The following is a 16,852-nucleotide window of genomic DNA, read 5'->3' on the forward strand; positions in this document are numbered from 1 at the left end:
TCTTTGATCTCAAATCATTTGTACTTGTCTCAAGGTAGTGAAGTTGCAAGAAATTAAAACATGCTATTGATATTCTGATAATATCTTTAAGGTCCATTTACAAAAAAGCACATGCATTGCAAGTAATTCCTGTTTGAATTGCTGTGAGTGAGTTACTGCTTGGTTACTTGATTGAGGCAGGAGCTCAGCTTCTGAAAGACTCCCAAGTTGCCTTCTACAATGCCAGCAGCTTTGGAGCTAGATGAAGACCCAATTCAGCCTTAGAGGATGGCCTCTGGGCCTGAAGAGAAGGTTATTTGACAAAGATGAATGTGAATGTGCTAAGAAGACTGGGTTTATATCATTGTCTGCCCCCGAAAGGCTGGGCTACTCTCAGACCAGCTTTTGAAGTAGTGCTGGCCTAAGATTATCCATTTTTCAACACTGGAAATTGTTCTAGAAGATGCTTTGTTTTCCAGGGTGAGAGGAATGAATTTGCTTATTGTGGTAGTAATGTTTCCTCCCTTTCTCTTATAGTTAGAGTGGACAGAGAATGGTAAGAACAACCTGAAAAATAGGGATTTATTATAAAGTTATAGCTGCCCAGATATAGAACAAGGAAATTTATCAAAACCAAGAGAGGTCTAAAGCAAGACATTTTCCTTAATACTACACTTTCTTGGACACATACACAAACATATTGTCTTTCTTGGAATCTTTATCTGTGCTCAGGATTTTCTCTTGCCCTGTGGCTTAAATCTCAGGAGCAATCTGAGATTTGTCAGTTTCCACCCAACTTTCTTTCCCTTTGCACCAAGCTGCCTTGCTGGTCATTAGCTAGCATGTGAAGTGTTATGCTCAACTTAGTCAAGAGCCACCCTGCTTCACTCCCGCTCCTCCAAACCCATGCTTTCTTGAATGTGGGGCTGTGAGCAAACAAAGAGAAAGCTGGCAAGATAGGCATTGTCTGACATGTAATTAGGGTCTTTGGCCTTTAAAAATATTTATTTTTGCCAGGCGTGGTGGAGCCTGGCAAAAGGTGTTGTTATCCCAGTGTCTTGGGGAGGCTAAGGCAGGAGGATCTCAAGTTCAAAGCCAGCCTCAACAATTTAGCTAACAAGGCTGTAAGCAACTTAGTGAGACCCTATCTCAAGATAAAATATTAAAAAGTCTGGGGATGTAGCTGAGTGGTAAAGTGCCCCTGGGTTCAATTCCCTGTACCAAAAAAACAAACAGCCCCCACCCCTGCAAGACAAACAAACAAACAGAAACATTTATTTTGATTTCTACCTGGCTTCTGGGTTGTGGGAGAAAGTGAGATGAAGTGAAGTGTTGAAACCTCAAATATTTCTTCCCCCAGATTTCTATGCATTATAGTAGTCAAGCACTGGGTTTTTAGGAGGATGCATCAGTAGAGAGTAATGTTTACTTTTTCTATGTCTTTTTGTTGATGCCCATGAAAATCATGTCCTTCCTCTACCAGGTTTAATATATGTATTAGAGAGGAAGGGAACAGATCAAGGAGTGACTGTGTCAGATAAAATTGCTATTCTTGCATCTTAACAATAAGTTACATTTTTCTCTAATAGACTTTTTGTGCATTAAGTACTGTTCCATACATCTTCATTCTTGTTCTTTGCATCCGGGCTCTAAAAATTGGCAAGAAAGATATTATTCTTCCAGTGCTAAACCTAGACTTTCAGATCTTATCCAAGGTTCCAAAGGTACAGAGAAGGAGGGGTGGGGATACAGGTTTGGGACCTCCAGGCCTTCATACGACGGATGGATGAGTCCTTTTCCCTGTCACAGGTTCTGATAGAGGCCTACAGACTAGAACATTCATGATAGTTGACAGGAACCACACATCTAAAAGCAAGAAGCTGAACTACGTAGGCAGAAACTCCTGAGAGACTATCAGCGGGGTTAAACCAGTACTTAGCTCTTATGTTCTTGAAGGGTAGGGTCTGAAGAGTTGAAACAGGATTTATTTAGTTTTGAGTTTCATTCCCTTCTTTCCCATCTGAGAAGAGTTATCAGGGGAACAACTCAGAGAGATTATTGTGTGTCCCAGAATTTAGAGGACATTAGAAAGAGAGGTCAAGAGAGTCAGGGCCACTTAACACTGTGCCTTTTTACCTGATGTCTCCCTGTTTGCCCAGTTAGAATAGAGAGCAGTAGAGAGAAGCACAGTTGGGTAAAGCTCTAGCGGCGCAGGCCCCCAGGCCTAAAGCCACACCAAGCTGGGAGAGGGGGAGCTTGCATGGAACCCAGTTAGAAGCTCTGATCATTTCACGGGACTGGTAAATTTCCTAAATAGAACAAGATCCTCTAGCCCAGAAAAGCTATGAGACCAGCCTAGGATTTCCATCAAGCCAAAGAAAAGAACTAGCTAAGCATATGAGATGAGGGGCAACTTGTTTAAAATGAAGTTACTTCATGATTGCATCCCAGTGATGCAACTGGATCAACTCATTAAGGCAGTTAAAAATGCTCATCTCAACCTTTGGACAACTCTTCAAGCAGGTACCATATGTGACCCATGTTTGTATATATCACTATTCAAGGTTAAACAGCTAAAAAGTATTTTAAAAACTAAAATAAATTTTCTTCCTCTATCACTTAAATACTTTCCCAAACTGCCTCTTCACAACTAGTCCAATGGTTTCTTTACCCTCCACACTGCTTCCGGATAGTTTGTTGATCTGGCTGGAGTATAGTATACTTCTCACTTTGTATGTGTTGAGGTTTTGATTTCTCCTGCCTTAGCTATAACTTTTGTCCTATTTCCTTGAGTTACATCCACACACCTGCTGGCTAGCCCTTTCCCATCTGTTTCTCTTTCTAGTTGCCTTCTTAGCATTTTTGGTTTAGCAAAATTAGCAATTTGGTCTTAGCAGTCAGATTACTGCTGAGTGGCTACTTCTTATGTTCACGAGCATAGTATTTCTGTTTAAGTTATTGAAAGTCTCATTACACTTAAATTCTGCAGCAGGGGCTAATGTAAACTTCATTTATTTATAAATGAATGGGACTCTCTTTGTCTACATTTTGGCTAAAACTCCAAAAGATCAAAAATGAAATAATAATTTCACAAACCAAAGTGAAGTATTGGATCACTTAATGCCAGATCCTCAAATATGATGATACCATTAGGACCCCACTCAAATGAAGGATATAAGAGTATTAAAAAGTAAGAAGCCAAAAGAAGAGTTTGAGTGACAGTTCTGCCAAGCTCATCTGTAAAGCTTCTTGAGTGCCTGGTGATAGACACAAGGCTCTGGTGAGCTATCTAAAGAAGCAGAGCAGAAGGAGGCAGGCAGCCACATGTCTGCCAGAGGTTGAACAAGGATGTATGGATATGTGGGCCCAGATGTAGCTCATGTGAGTCATATGTGGGCCATGAGGAAGAGAAAGAGACCAGGGAACAGTTTCACAGCTTGCTTTCATTGTATGTGGGAAGAGGAGTGAATGGACTTCCAGGGTTTGAGGTTGGATATTTAAGTCCAACCAGAAGCATCCTGTGTCATGGAATATGCCATTGAGTCTTCCCAGAGAGTATGCCAAAGTCTACCAGAACATCCCAGGTAAGCCAGTTTCCATCAGTGTCAGGGAGGATCAAACATAAACATGCCCACAGGAAATCAAATGAAGATTGCTTTCTGCCCTGACTGTCTCTATCTCGTCTTCCTCATAACCCCACACTCTTGGCATCATTCCCCTAAGGAGACAGTGGGAGGTGGAGAGTAGGGAAGAATTCCAAGAGGGACAATTGAAAAGAAGCCAACTATGCTCCCCTATTCCCATTATAGTAGGCTAAGCCAGAGCAAGCCCAAGGTAGAGGAATGAAAATCTTCAACTTTAAATGAAGTTTGAAGTTTTGAGTATTACATGAGACTAGGCATTCTACTTACCTTCATGAGACTCTTCTTGGACCAAAACAGCCAGAAAATTTTTCCCATTATCTGAAGGTAACCAGAACATTCCTGGGGGTTTTCTGATATTGCATCAAAGATAAATGAGCAAGAACTAGCCTCTAGGACTGACTGTGGAAGAGCAGTTATAGAAGAACAGGTTTGTTTTCTGATTGTACCTTACAAGTACTTACAAGTCCTACTTGCTCAGTGGGCCAGTTACCCATTTGCATGTTAAAAAAAAAAAAAGCTCATTCTTATTTCCCCTGCTCTATTCCCTTTCCTTAGTTTAGTTTTCTTCATAACACTTACATCACTGGACGTTTCTTAGACTTTTTTAGTTGTTAACTGTCTGTGTCCCTTTACTGGGATACATGCTTCATGAGAGTAGGGACTTTGGTCTGTTTTGCTCCCTAGAAAAGTGACCAGCACATAGTGAGTGTTCAGTATATATATTTATTTATTTTTTTTGTGGAATAAAGAAAGGAGGGAGGGAAGGAAGGACAACATTCAACAAATATTTATTGAGGGCCTATTGTTTTGGCAGGCATTATACTAAATGCTAGGGTAAGAAACAATTCCAAACAAAGTCCTTGTACATAAGGAACCCACAGTTCATAGGGAAAATGAGGAGATAAAACCATAATGCCAAGGGGTCTAATGGGTGCTACGATAAAAAGATCAGGGTGCTGTGAAAGGCACCTGAACTGAAATGAGTTGGTTGAGGTTCGGGGATGGCTTCCTTTGAACTCCTGAACTGAGTCTTAAAGGAACCCTTTCTTGACACAATCTGGGAAAATGCTGCTTAGGTTTTGATGGTGAGATAAATGGTTTCCTACTCCATGGTTCTAGAGGTTTCAAGAGGCCAAGTGGACCACAGAGGATCTAGATTCACAGGGGAGAAGTAGTTCAAGGCACTAAGGTTTTTCTCTGATTGTCTATTAGTCTAAGTGATTATGAGAAATAGCATTTTGAATTATGATATTTGTTTTGGTATTTATTTGGACTTTATTAAAATGATATAACTCTACCAGAATGAATTCAGTGCAGAGTAAAATTATCAGGAGCACATCCATTATTGTTTTTTCAATTTGTTAAGCCTCTTTCCTAAGCATCCCCAATGCCACCAAGGGCTGGTGCCACAGTCACTGGTTGACCCCTCCTTGCATGTGAGACTGATGTCAAGGTGAGGGCTGCAAGAGGCTGAAGAGAGACCATGTCTGAGGAAGTGGTGCATGTTGAATCCCTAAAATTTATGACCTCAATCATAAAAAGAATTTTAAAAAGTCAAACTTTTTGGAGAAGAGAGTAGAATGGTGGTTACTAGAGGCCGAGGGGACAGGGAAGTGGAAGAGATGGGGAGAAGATAGTCAACTAGCACAGAGTTGTGGTTAGATAGGAAGAGTAAGTTCTGATATTCTATTGCACAACAACATGGCTATAGCTAATAATAATTTAAATTTTAAAGAGCTACAAGAGAGATTTTAAGTGTCCTCACTACAAAAATATAAAAAAAGTAATCTGAGGTGTTGGATATGCTAATAGCCTGATTTGATCATTGCACATTGTATGCATGAATTGAAACATCATATTATGTTCCATAAATATATGCAATTAGGGGTTGGGGAAATAGCTCAGTTGGTAAAGTGCTTGCCTAGCATACACAAAGCCCTGGTTTCAATCCCCAGCACCACCAACACACACACATACAATATGTGTATGTATGTGTGTGTATATATATATATATATATATGTATATATATACACACACACATATATATATATATAGTTGATTAATATTTTGTCAATTAAAAATAAAACAAAACTTTAAAAAGAATAGTTACATATAGGCCTAAATATGAGCTGTTTTGTAGATAAAATAGGATATTTTGAAATTAATGACTCTAAAAGGAATTTTAAAAGATATAAATATACTAGATCTAAGATATTAGATTATAATGTACTTAGTTCAGATATTTTTCTTTGATATAGTAGAACAGTGATTTAACCAGTATAATCTTAACAGATGCTCCTTGAATTTGCATCTAAGTACCTGAATGGAGCATATGGATCAAGTTTTTATAGATGGAATAATTTTCACTGCCATTTTAACAGTAAAATATTTAGGGGCAGAGGATTGCTGAGAGAGGGCTTCCTTTTCTTCCTGTCTCCATAGTCTCTGAAGTTGGAGTTGATGCCATCATTTTGAGCATCACTTCCTGGAAGTATTTTGGATTGTCTTTCAGTATCAGCATAACTGCATCTGCCTTTCCTGTTTCAGGAAATTCTGTATAAATTTTGGCCAATGAATGTACTTTGCTACATCTGTGGGGTCATTTATTCTAGCAAATATCTTCTCTGTCATTTCTAGGGATTTGGGACAGGAATGAAAGCAGGCCACACACCCTTTGAATCCCATCATTCTCTTTGCTGCTGCAATTATATGTCACTAATCATGCCCTAATTTAACTCTTAGGCTAGATATTAATTTTTCACATATATTAGTTTACTTAAGCAGGCATAACTGTTATGTTGAAGAAATGAAACTTAAATGGCCCAATCATGGGCATGTGCACACATGTACACACACACACACACACACGCCCATATTCTTTGCTTCCACTGTCTATTTACACTGCTCCATAGAGTTAGTTCTTCCTTTTTCCCTGGATAAGATCTTATACAGATACTATAATTTCTTTAGTCACTCTGAGGTAATAAAAAGCCTATTGCTCATATTTCAGTAATTAAATATCTCATCAAAATGATGATTTCATTTAAGGTTAAAACTTTTCTCCTCTACCAGCCAAAGCCTACTTCAGGCCAGTGAAGTCTGCAGAGGGAATTGGGAGGTGAAGGACAGGGTGAGGTTTGTTGATTTTCTATTTCTCCACCTGTTCTACTCTTTCCTTTCCCCAGACACTGGACAGCATGAATGTCCTTTTGTGATTATTTGTCTACTATTCATTATGTAGCCAAGACTGTTTTGTGACAAGAAATGGGTTTGTTACTTAGAGTAATCAGACAAAAAAAAATTGAGACTTGCTCAAGATTTATTTCTTCTAGGAACAGAAATTTAACCATCCTATAAAAGCTTGCTTGAATAGGCAGTGGGGAGGAAATTGAATTAGTTTTTTATTATACCTAGCAAGTCTCATTTGTTCAAAATAATGATGGTTGTATTTGTGGGGAACTCTCTGGGATCCTTTAAGACTCTGTGTGGCACTACTGAGTTAACCTAGATATGAAAAGAGGACCAGTATTTTCAAGGGCAAAACTACTGCTGAGAAATAAGAATGGCCTTTTTGATGACTTTTAAAGAGCAAGATTGCTAACAAAGTCTTGGGTGTTAACTGTTCTTGCAGCCGCTGATTTTTTGTCAATTATACAAAAATGCTATCCTTGGAGGAGTTGAGCTATTTGACACTAAAGACTTTTCTTTATTTTTGACTGAAGATCTAAGATCTACAATCTTCAACTTTACTTCAAAGTGAAGAGACAAACTAGTTAGGTGGAACATGCAAAGCATTTCGGCAGAAACTGAATTTCTTGGTCTTTCATTAACCTTGAAGATAAAAAGACAAACAATCAAAAAAAAAATTTTTTTTTGAGAAGACCTGGACAAAAGCATTTAGAATGTGTCAGAATCATCTGGAGGGAAAGTGCAGGTTGTGATCTCACTCCCAAAGGGTAGAGACAGGAAAGGTGTTCCTTCACTCTAAACCTGAAGAGTTAGGCCCTCACAGGTATCACCTAGGACTTGATAAGAGTTCCTTGGAGGTTGGGGGATTTGATGGACTGGGGTCTCCCTCATTCATGCTTGCCAAAAGACTATAGGCTAGAGGGTTTCAGAAGCAGCCTGTGGCATCCGAGGGAGAATTTGACTTGGCAAGTCTTACACTTTTCTTCAGTATGTGTCAGAGGAGTCTTCTTTTGAGGGGGCCAAGAAAGATCTGTCAATTGAAAGTTATCTAAAATGAAGCTTTCCATGATTTTTCCAAGAGGTAAGTCATCCTGGGGACAAAGATGCTGGCTACCTTAAATGTATAACTTGAGAGGAAGTCACAAGCTACTCTTCATTCTCTGTGCCAATTACCCACGTTATGTGTCTACTGGGTTTTCTTAAATGCAACACATATTGGGGTGGGGGGCGTTCATTCTAGAAGTTTAGAAACTGGGACTTAAAAAAAACCTGAGAGTCAAGAAAACAGGGAATAAGTGATATTTTGAAATGCACTGCCTATCCACATTTGATATTTTTTATATTACCATTTGACTCAAGCTGGATTTTATTATGCAAATTGAATGGAAATTTTAGTGATATTTTATGAGTGTGTGCTGTGTTAATTTAGCTATCTCATGTACCAAATTGCCAATCTCCAGTTTGTGATGTGTATATATATAAAACCCAAAAGACTTTTAAACATATGGAAGTGCTTTTATGGATCACCCACGCTTACGTCAGGTTATGAACATTTCTACACCAAAGTGATTTTCACATTAAGCTGGTGTAGGATTAGGTTTGCCTACATATACCAGAAACCAGAAATCAACAGAGGCTGTTCACATTAGGTTTTATTCTTTCATGTAAAAAGCATGGAGGATATCATCTTAAACCTACTATGAAGACTGGCACTGTGGGAATATATATGGACAAGTGAATGAATGAATCAGATTGGATGGGACTTGTACTTTCTAGCTGCACATTGCTTAATTCCTTTCAGCCTCAGTTTTCCCACCTGTAAAATGGAAATAAATTATGTCAAGAATTCTTTCTTTGCCCTCCTGTTCTATTTTCTAGCTTTCTCCACCAAGTGCCAAGAAGGATAACTTCTGTAGATTATACCCGTGAGCTTCCTTGCCCTCTAGCATTCTGTGGGGGATTGGCCTGCAAGAAGCACTGGCAGGTGATTAGAGGAGGGAGAAGAATGAGTGTGACTACTTATCCTGTGATTTCCTCCTACAGGACCATGATTTGGTGATCATTGTGTGCCTGTTCTGGAAAACCACAACTATTAGATTGCACTATCTTTATAGCTGTAGGTTTTTTTGGGTTCCGTAACTGCTCTACCATATGGCTCTTCTCTATGACTATTCTCAGAGTACTTCAACATTGTTGAGATCTTAATGTTCACCATACTTTTATAAATGGATCCTCATATTCTCCTCAGTTCCCCATTTGATTGGTCTTTTTCTTCTGAGGCCATGATGGGTAAACAAGTCACAGCGTTGCTCTTTGTATTCAGTGAAATAATGCATATACTAATGCTATTATTATCTATTTCCTTTTAATCCTGCATTATTTCATGTTTGGCAATATCTTGGCTGCACATAATTTCTGAAGGGTCAGTGGATTTATTGAAATATTTTACTGTTGAAAATGATCAGAACATAGCTCACGTCAAATTTTCAATTTTATACCTTCAAAAAAAGGTGGATGCTAATTGTTTCCCCAAAGATATTTTTTCTTCCTTTGTTGTTAAAATGTATAACATGAGGTCCCATCCAGGCTCCCTTAGCATTGACTGGTGAGTGGTGAAATCTTAGAGGAAGAATAGTTCACAGCTGGGAAATTGGGCTGGGAGACTAATGATTTTGTAGGTTGAGGTTTTAGAGAACAGTGGTCAGAGATCGGTGGTGTAGACCAGGGATCCAGGCCCAGTGACTATGGTTAAAACTATTTTGAGTTGGGTAGGATCCTAGTTATAGCAGAGCCTTCTTGCTAACTTGAAGTAGACCAAACCTCTTGGACTACAGCTGTGATACTACTGCAATTAGAGGCTTCAGGTTTCTAAAGAGTGGTAAGCCTTTGTGTGAAACAAAAATCTAGTGGGATTATTGTGTTCTGAGATTTCACTGAATGTTTGGGAGAACCTAGTCTTTGGGCTCAGGTAAAAGAGTGGGTTCTTTTGGTGATGAGTTCTGGTTCTCTGCTCTGAACCTCCAGATTCATGATCTAGAGGTTCATATGGGTGAAATACTGACTCCTTAGCACCATTTTTCTTCCCAAGATTCCTTAGATGCTACCTGTGATGCTTCTGCAATTGGTCTGAAAACATCAGTTTTCAGATTATTCCCTATAGTAATAATTGCTTGATATTTATCAAATTATCCTCCCTAATAAGGAATGGATAACAATGATGATGATGACAATGATGATGATACCCGAATTCCTTTTTTTTAAAAAAAAAAAAAGTTATTGCAACAAATGTTTTCTTACTTAGGGAAGTTAAATATACCAACCCTGAGAAGGATAAAGAAGGAAATAGAAAGTAGGTAAAAATTAGTATTTAGTTGAATGAAACACTTTCTGTTTCATAAAAACAACTAATTTAATTTTTATTTTTCAACAACACATAGTAAAAATTGCTATTTTTAGATATTCATGATAAAATAGTTTATGGCTATCTTATTTTTTAATATGAAGGAATCAATAACTAAAATCAGAATGCACTTCAATGGGAAAATATTTTAGTAACTGGACATTTTTGGTGATTCATTCATTTTTCTTACACGTGGCTTCTATTTTTCCAGATCTGGATATCAGAAACACACGAAGAGATGGCACAAGGTTTTTCAAACAAAAACTTCGTTGAAATAAAGAGCAAGCCCTTATTAAATGAGGAAACAATGTGCTCTGGGATTATCGAGAGGTATTCTAAGTACCTTCTTTTGTTTATGGGGACCTGAACATGCAGGAAAGGATTTGTATTAATAGTAATGTAGATGCCCCTCCTATTTTTTTTTGCCTCAAACTTTCTTCTCATGCTCTACCCCTTCTTTGGAATTCCTTTTCCCTCAATGGTTTACCAGTCAACACTTTCACATGTTCTTGGTCCAGGTAAAAATCTCATTTCCTCTTTATACATTTTCTGACTATCTAGGTTTGAACCCCACTTTCACAAATGTGAAAGTTATTTGGTGCATACAATCCTGTTTGTGTACCTATAAAATGGGAAAGACTAAACTCTTCACCTCAAAAGGTGGTCCAGAAGTTTAGGTGAGATAAAGTATGCAATGTATCTAGAAATATTGCCGGAAATGCTGTCAGAATTAGGTAAGCTGTCATTAACCAGAATTAATTGCTCTGGTGTCCCTGCCATTGGAGTATGTTATGTCCTACGTGAGAGCTGGACTTGTATTCTAGTTGTTTATATGCATGCAAGTCCTTGCCAGTGCCTCTTCATGGAAGAGCATGCCATCGACTTTGTCTTTTATTGTTATTATTGGAAAATGCAATCAAAGTAATGACAAAATGTTAAAATTTCCTTTTACTTAGACATTTATTTTTCAAAGTGGATAAACATTGAAAACATAAAACCCTGTAAAAATAATTGTAAACATTCAACCCTAAATTCATTTTATACAGCTTTGATAATTTATTTATGGCAGTCTGTCACATATTATTAAAAACTGCCATCCCTTCTTGTATACAGGGATACAGGGTTGCCTGCAACAGATTTTGGGGCTCTTTTTACCAGACATCCACCAGATTGGAACAAAATGTAAGTAGCCTCCGAACTGCTGCAGGTTGTATAAAATATTTATTGATCCAGAGGAGTGAAGGCATGAGGGTATGCCAAGGTCAATAAAATGACTGTTACATGACATTTTAGATTTTCTTTAACAAAAAATTTTTGTCAATCAAGAGGTATAACATTAATAATAACAACAACAATAATAAAAGGAATAATGCAAACCAATCCTCATTATTTGCACATCTGTATTTACAAATTCTCCTAACTCTCTAAAATTTACTTGTAACCTTCAAATTAATACTTGCGGTACTGATGCGGTTACTTGCAGACATGGGCAAAATGTTAAGTCACCTGATGTTCACACTTTCAGCTGAAGTAAAATATGGAGGTGATCTGCCTTCTTGTTTTAGTTCTCATGCAGTAAACGACTGTCTCTTCACAGTCTATTTAGTGCCATGCTTTTCTAACTTTTATGCTTTTTGTTGATCTCGTCGTTAAAATGTCCCCCAAGCATAGTGCTGATGTGCCATCATGTCCCTAAATACAATAAAGCAGTGATGTGCCTTTTGGAGAAAATCCATGTGTTAGATAAACTTCATTCAGATAATGATGATAGTGCTATTGGTGGCGAGTTCAATGTTGATGAAGTGACAATATATTCTAAATAAGATGTCTTTAAACAGAAACACGCACAAAATAAGGTCATATATTGATCAAGCAGTGACATGTCATGACCAGACACTTTCAGGAACCTAACCTTGTATTTCCCTTAAGAGCAATGGTGGTTCAATGCTTGCTAATTCAGGGTTTGCAACGACCTCTTGGAGCACTACTGTGAAAACAGAATGGACTGTAGAGCAAGAGATTGATACATTTTTACTGATAATAGAAATTATTTTGGGAACAGTGTTAATTACCACTACAAAAAAGTAAATTTCTTATCCACTCATCTTTCTAAAGAACACATACACCTGTAATATACAGGTAAGTGATATGGAAATATACTTACAAACATGACAAAATTCTTGATATTGGATTGTGTATTACAGGATTGTTGTGAGAACTAAGCAAATTAAGATATGTAAAACAATTAGAATAGCAACTGTGACTTCAGGACAATTTTCTTGATTTCTTTCATTCTTGATTCATTTTGTTTTCTCTTTCAGAAATTTTCTACTTGGATATTGGGTTGCTTGGCCTGATTCCTCGGATTTTCTTATCTTTTTTCTCTCTTTTTTTTTTCTTTATATCTTTAGTATTTACTTTGCTCTCTATTACTTCAATGCTACTAATGAATTTTGTTTTCTGAATTATACTGTTGTTATAAGATCCTTTTGGGGTTTCATGACCACAATATCTTCCCTTAACCATCAGGGACGGTTAATGATAGTTTGTTTTTCTTTGAATTTCTTCTCACACATAGTCTTCACTCAAAGCTGCTTTTTCTTTAGTTTTAGTTTTTGTTTGTATGGCATGTACCTTTGATGTGAGAGGCATTTTCCTCAGATGGCTGGGCATCAGTCCTTGGTTTTTGTTCATAATTAAACAATAAGGCTGGGAACCTATGGGCAAGCGTCATTGGAGGAATCTAGCTGGGTCAGCTTTTCAAAGCAGCCTTAGTGTCATAATTTCAGGCTTCCCTCTTAGACTGGTCAGATTACCAGAGGAGGAGCTCCAGGGGAAGTTTACCAGGGGAGGTGCAATTGCTCTGCAGTGGAGGGGAGGACCTTTGGAGCTCTCACTGCTTCTTGAATAGCTCTGCCTCAGTCACCCTTTGATATCTTAGAATTTGGCTTTCTACTACCTTATCCATCTTCCTTTATGCTTCCAAAATTTGTTTCTCTCTTCCTTTCTGTTCTATCTATTCTTGTGGATTCTAAGGTTCTAATGAAATTTTTGAGAAGCTCTTGAGGAAAGCAAGATTTGATATGCTGTTCAACTTTAACTCTGAAGTTGGCCTCCTGCAGAGGACCTTCCCATACCTAACACCCCTATTCCCATGAATTCATAGACCCCTCTTCATGGCTGTTCATAGCGCTGTGTGCTTCCTTTATACTAACACTATTTATTTGCTTTTGCCATTACTTCCTTTTTTTGTGTTTCTTTCTGAATTCAATGCTCTGAGGGGCAGGACTGTCACAGTTCCATCCCCAGTGCCTAACATAGTGCCTGACCCATAGCAGGTACACTATGATTGTATTTGAATGCATAAGTTAATTACTTCTGATGTTGAACAACAAATTATAATAAAAGGGGGGTGTATCTAATTTCTTATTTGATTTAGGAATTTGAGACCTGGAGAACACAATGATGTCTTCAATTCTATTTTGATAAATGCATTAGAAGACATGGTGTTTCAGAAAACCAGCCCTTATTATTAATTGGAACTGCTAGAACTTCTTTGTGTTATTTGATTTATGAGTATTAGCAAGGAAATAAACACATGAGCACCTTCAACTGTCCTTTGCTAATTCCATAAGTAATTCTTTCTTTCAGGTAATATACACTAATTAAAGGACAGTCCACATAATAGAATGCTGTGGGGGTTTAGAATCTGCTGTCTTGAATATTAAATATTCTTTTGCTTCTTGCCAGTTGTACAGCTATGGAAGTTAAATGTCAACTTTAAAAGGCAATGAATAAGAATGAGTTTGCTCAATGGACCAAAATAATGTGCTTCAACTTATAAAAGAAAGGCTGTAATCATAATGTAAATTTAAACTTCAGGTTACCTCTTAAGGAAAAAAAATCAGAAGAAAGGTATAGCTTTGTTATTAAAGAGACATTAGTCCAATGCAATGATCTTAATTTTTTGAGATAATATCCATTATATTGTAATGACACTAAACTATTTGTTTCTTTTTCTCATAACTCAGTCTTTGGTCCACTTACTTCACTTGGGACCAAGATGGAGAAGACACAATACTTACACAAATTGGTGGTACATATCTCAGTGAAACAGATTGAAAATCAGAAGAACTAGAATGCTCAATACCACTCGTAACTTGTCACTTTGGTCAAACTTGTCACTCCTGACTTTCACTAGAGAAAAGGGCTCTGTGAACAATTTCTTCCTTATATGCCCCACATTGAGATATATGGAAAAAATTTATAATATAGGGAACAAATAGGCAGAGATGAAAATTGATAGCAAAGTCTTAATATAAGATTTATAGACTTTGAGTCTGGATTGAGCTCATCTAGAACTAGATATATTGTTTCTCTTGAGGGTTGGCTCCATTCCCAAGGACTTGACATTGGCCAGTGATGGAAAAGTTGAGTCAAGGAGGTTCAAAAATCTCTTAGTAACAGTGCTCTTTTGATCTCTGATCTGCTTGCCTGTGTAAGGAGTCTCCAACATACATTACTTTTACTATGTAGATGTAGACAGTCAAAACATAGAAAAATAAAGGGGAGGATGGTTTCCTTTAAGGCATATAGGAACAATGGATGGAAATGTGAATAGAGTGAATGGGCTAACTTAAGCGTCTTTCCTTGCCCTCTTATCTGATTCTCAAGCATCTCAAGTAAGTTTGACTCAATTTTGAAAGACTTTTTATGAGGCCTAGAAAACGAAATCATAACTTATCAGAGGGGTTCTATATATCTGATTATCTAATACAGAATAATTTCATGATTTGTTCAGACCCAGATAGTCATAGCTAATTCATTTCAGGAAGTAAGGTTTTCTGTATAAAAGTGTCTGAATTGTATCTGTGACCATTAAATGAACAGCTAGAGACAAAAACAATAGAATAAACAACAACAAAAACCATATCAACAGATTCAATTTTAAAAGGGAAATTTAGCAAGAAATATAATTTTATGTGAGGTCTTATTTCTCAGAGTATTAAATATTGATTTGATAGTAACTTAAATATACTCATGTAATCTTTTGTGATCCTAGGATAAGGGTCCACAGAAGAAGTCAGTTTTTTTTTTTTTTAATAGGGAAAACCCCAATTCTGGTAGAGGGTATTTGCCATGGGAGAAGCAGTTGCTTAGGAACCGGGATCAGTTTAAGAACAGTCGGGAATACTGAGCACTAAGCACCCACTGGAGAATGGAGAAATAGCCAAGGTAGACCTCATACAAGGTCAGCCCTAAATATTGTATACTGTCATTTTTTTACTGAAACTTATTGCCTTCTGATGGTAGTGATCAGTGTATATTTGTTAAAATTTTATGATTTTAAGTGTGTCATGTTTCCCAATTCATCAAAATACTTATATGATTCTCCTGGTGGGAGAAGAAACAAATTAATATTGACTGGATAACTTTTTTATCACTGGATAACTTTTTGACATTGTGTGTTTTTTGAAAGAGCACAGTATGGGAAACTAGGAAACCTGGGATCCACTTCTTGGCCTACGTTAAAGCTACTAGGTGACCTTGTGCTGGTTAATAACTCTCTCTGGACTCCAGTTGTTTCCATCTGGAAAATGAGGGGATTGGATCAAATGATCTGTAAAGTCCTTTCCCATGCTAAAATTTTATGGCTCCGAGGAGCAAGGCATCTATGGTCGTGTAAATAGGCAAGTTAAATGAGGCCAAAAGTAGTTCAGGCAGTTAAGTTTTCATTGTTGGCAGACAGCCGTCATCCATAAGTGTGAGTGGAGTGGTCATTTCACAGTAGCCACAGCACGCTGGGCCACAGTTTATTCCTCTCACTGGGGCATTTAGCATCTGTAAAACCTCTGTACTTTTCAAAGGAAACATACTGCATATAAGTTGTTAGAGGACCCCCGCCCCTTTTTCAAAGTACAGTGCAAAACATTTGTTTTCTTTTCTACTTAGGCACTCCTATGGTGTTTTTCTCTTGGTGGAACACTAGTCAGTTGTTATGAGAGGGACCTGAATTCCATTCCCGATTCTGCATCTTATTGCAGGACATTTAGTTTTTGTGTGACCAGCTTTTTTTCTTTGGGGCCAACATCCTCTCTTTCCCTCTGTGTAATTCAGCTAGGTCATATGAATGAAGGGCTGATTCTGTTCCCCATTCCCATCTCCCCATAAGCCCAAGTGTTGGGTACCTGATCCAGGCCAGGCCAATCAGAGAACATGCAGGGGTGGTAAACATGGAGCGGAGCATTCCTCCTCTACTCCCAGATTGCAGGTTCAGAAGATAGCTTCCTTCTGGGGGAGCATCTGTCTGTGCATTGAGTTATGCAGAGGTATAGAAAAGGAATGATCTGATGACCTCCTGCTTCTGTGAGCTGGTATTTTTCTTTCTTATTCAAGTTTGAGTTGGGTTCCTGTGCTTTAAAACTATATTAGAAATACTAATAAAATCAAATATTTACATGGAGCTTATATGTGTCATATTTTTATGTTCCCTACAAGAACTTTGTAAGTTGGTTCCATCATCTGCATTCTGTGGAGGATAAAACAGAGCACAGAGAAGTAACATGTCCCAACTCTCATAGCTGGTATGTGATAACAAGTCGGAATTTTAACTGAGACAGTTTAACATTAAAACTCATG

The 16,852-nt window shown here is 37.7% G+C and overlaps 1 protein-coding gene across 1 annotated transcript in view; it reads left to right on the forward strand.

Moving 5' to 3' along the window:
- The window catches only part of Cfap95 (cilia and flagella associated protein 95), a 64,900-nt gene that overhangs the window by 23,841 nt on the left and 24,207 nt on the right, over nt 1–16,852 (forward strand). The window contains exons 3-4 of the mRNA XM_076841496.1: nt 10,425–10,543; nt 11,327–11,395. Coding sequence (XP_076697611.1) covers nt 10,425–10,543; nt 11,327–11,395 — 188 coding nt within the window. The remainder of the gene's footprint in view (nt 1–10,424; nt 10,544–11,326; nt 11,396–16,852) is intronic.

This window comes from Callospermophilus lateralis, chromosome 2 (assembly GCF_048772815.1).
Source record: "Callospermophilus lateralis isolate mCalLat2 chromosome 2, mCalLat2.hap1, whole genome shotgun sequence".
Classification (NCBI taxonomy): Eukaryota; Metazoa; Chordata; class Mammalia; order Rodentia; family Sciuridae; genus Callospermophilus; species Callospermophilus lateralis.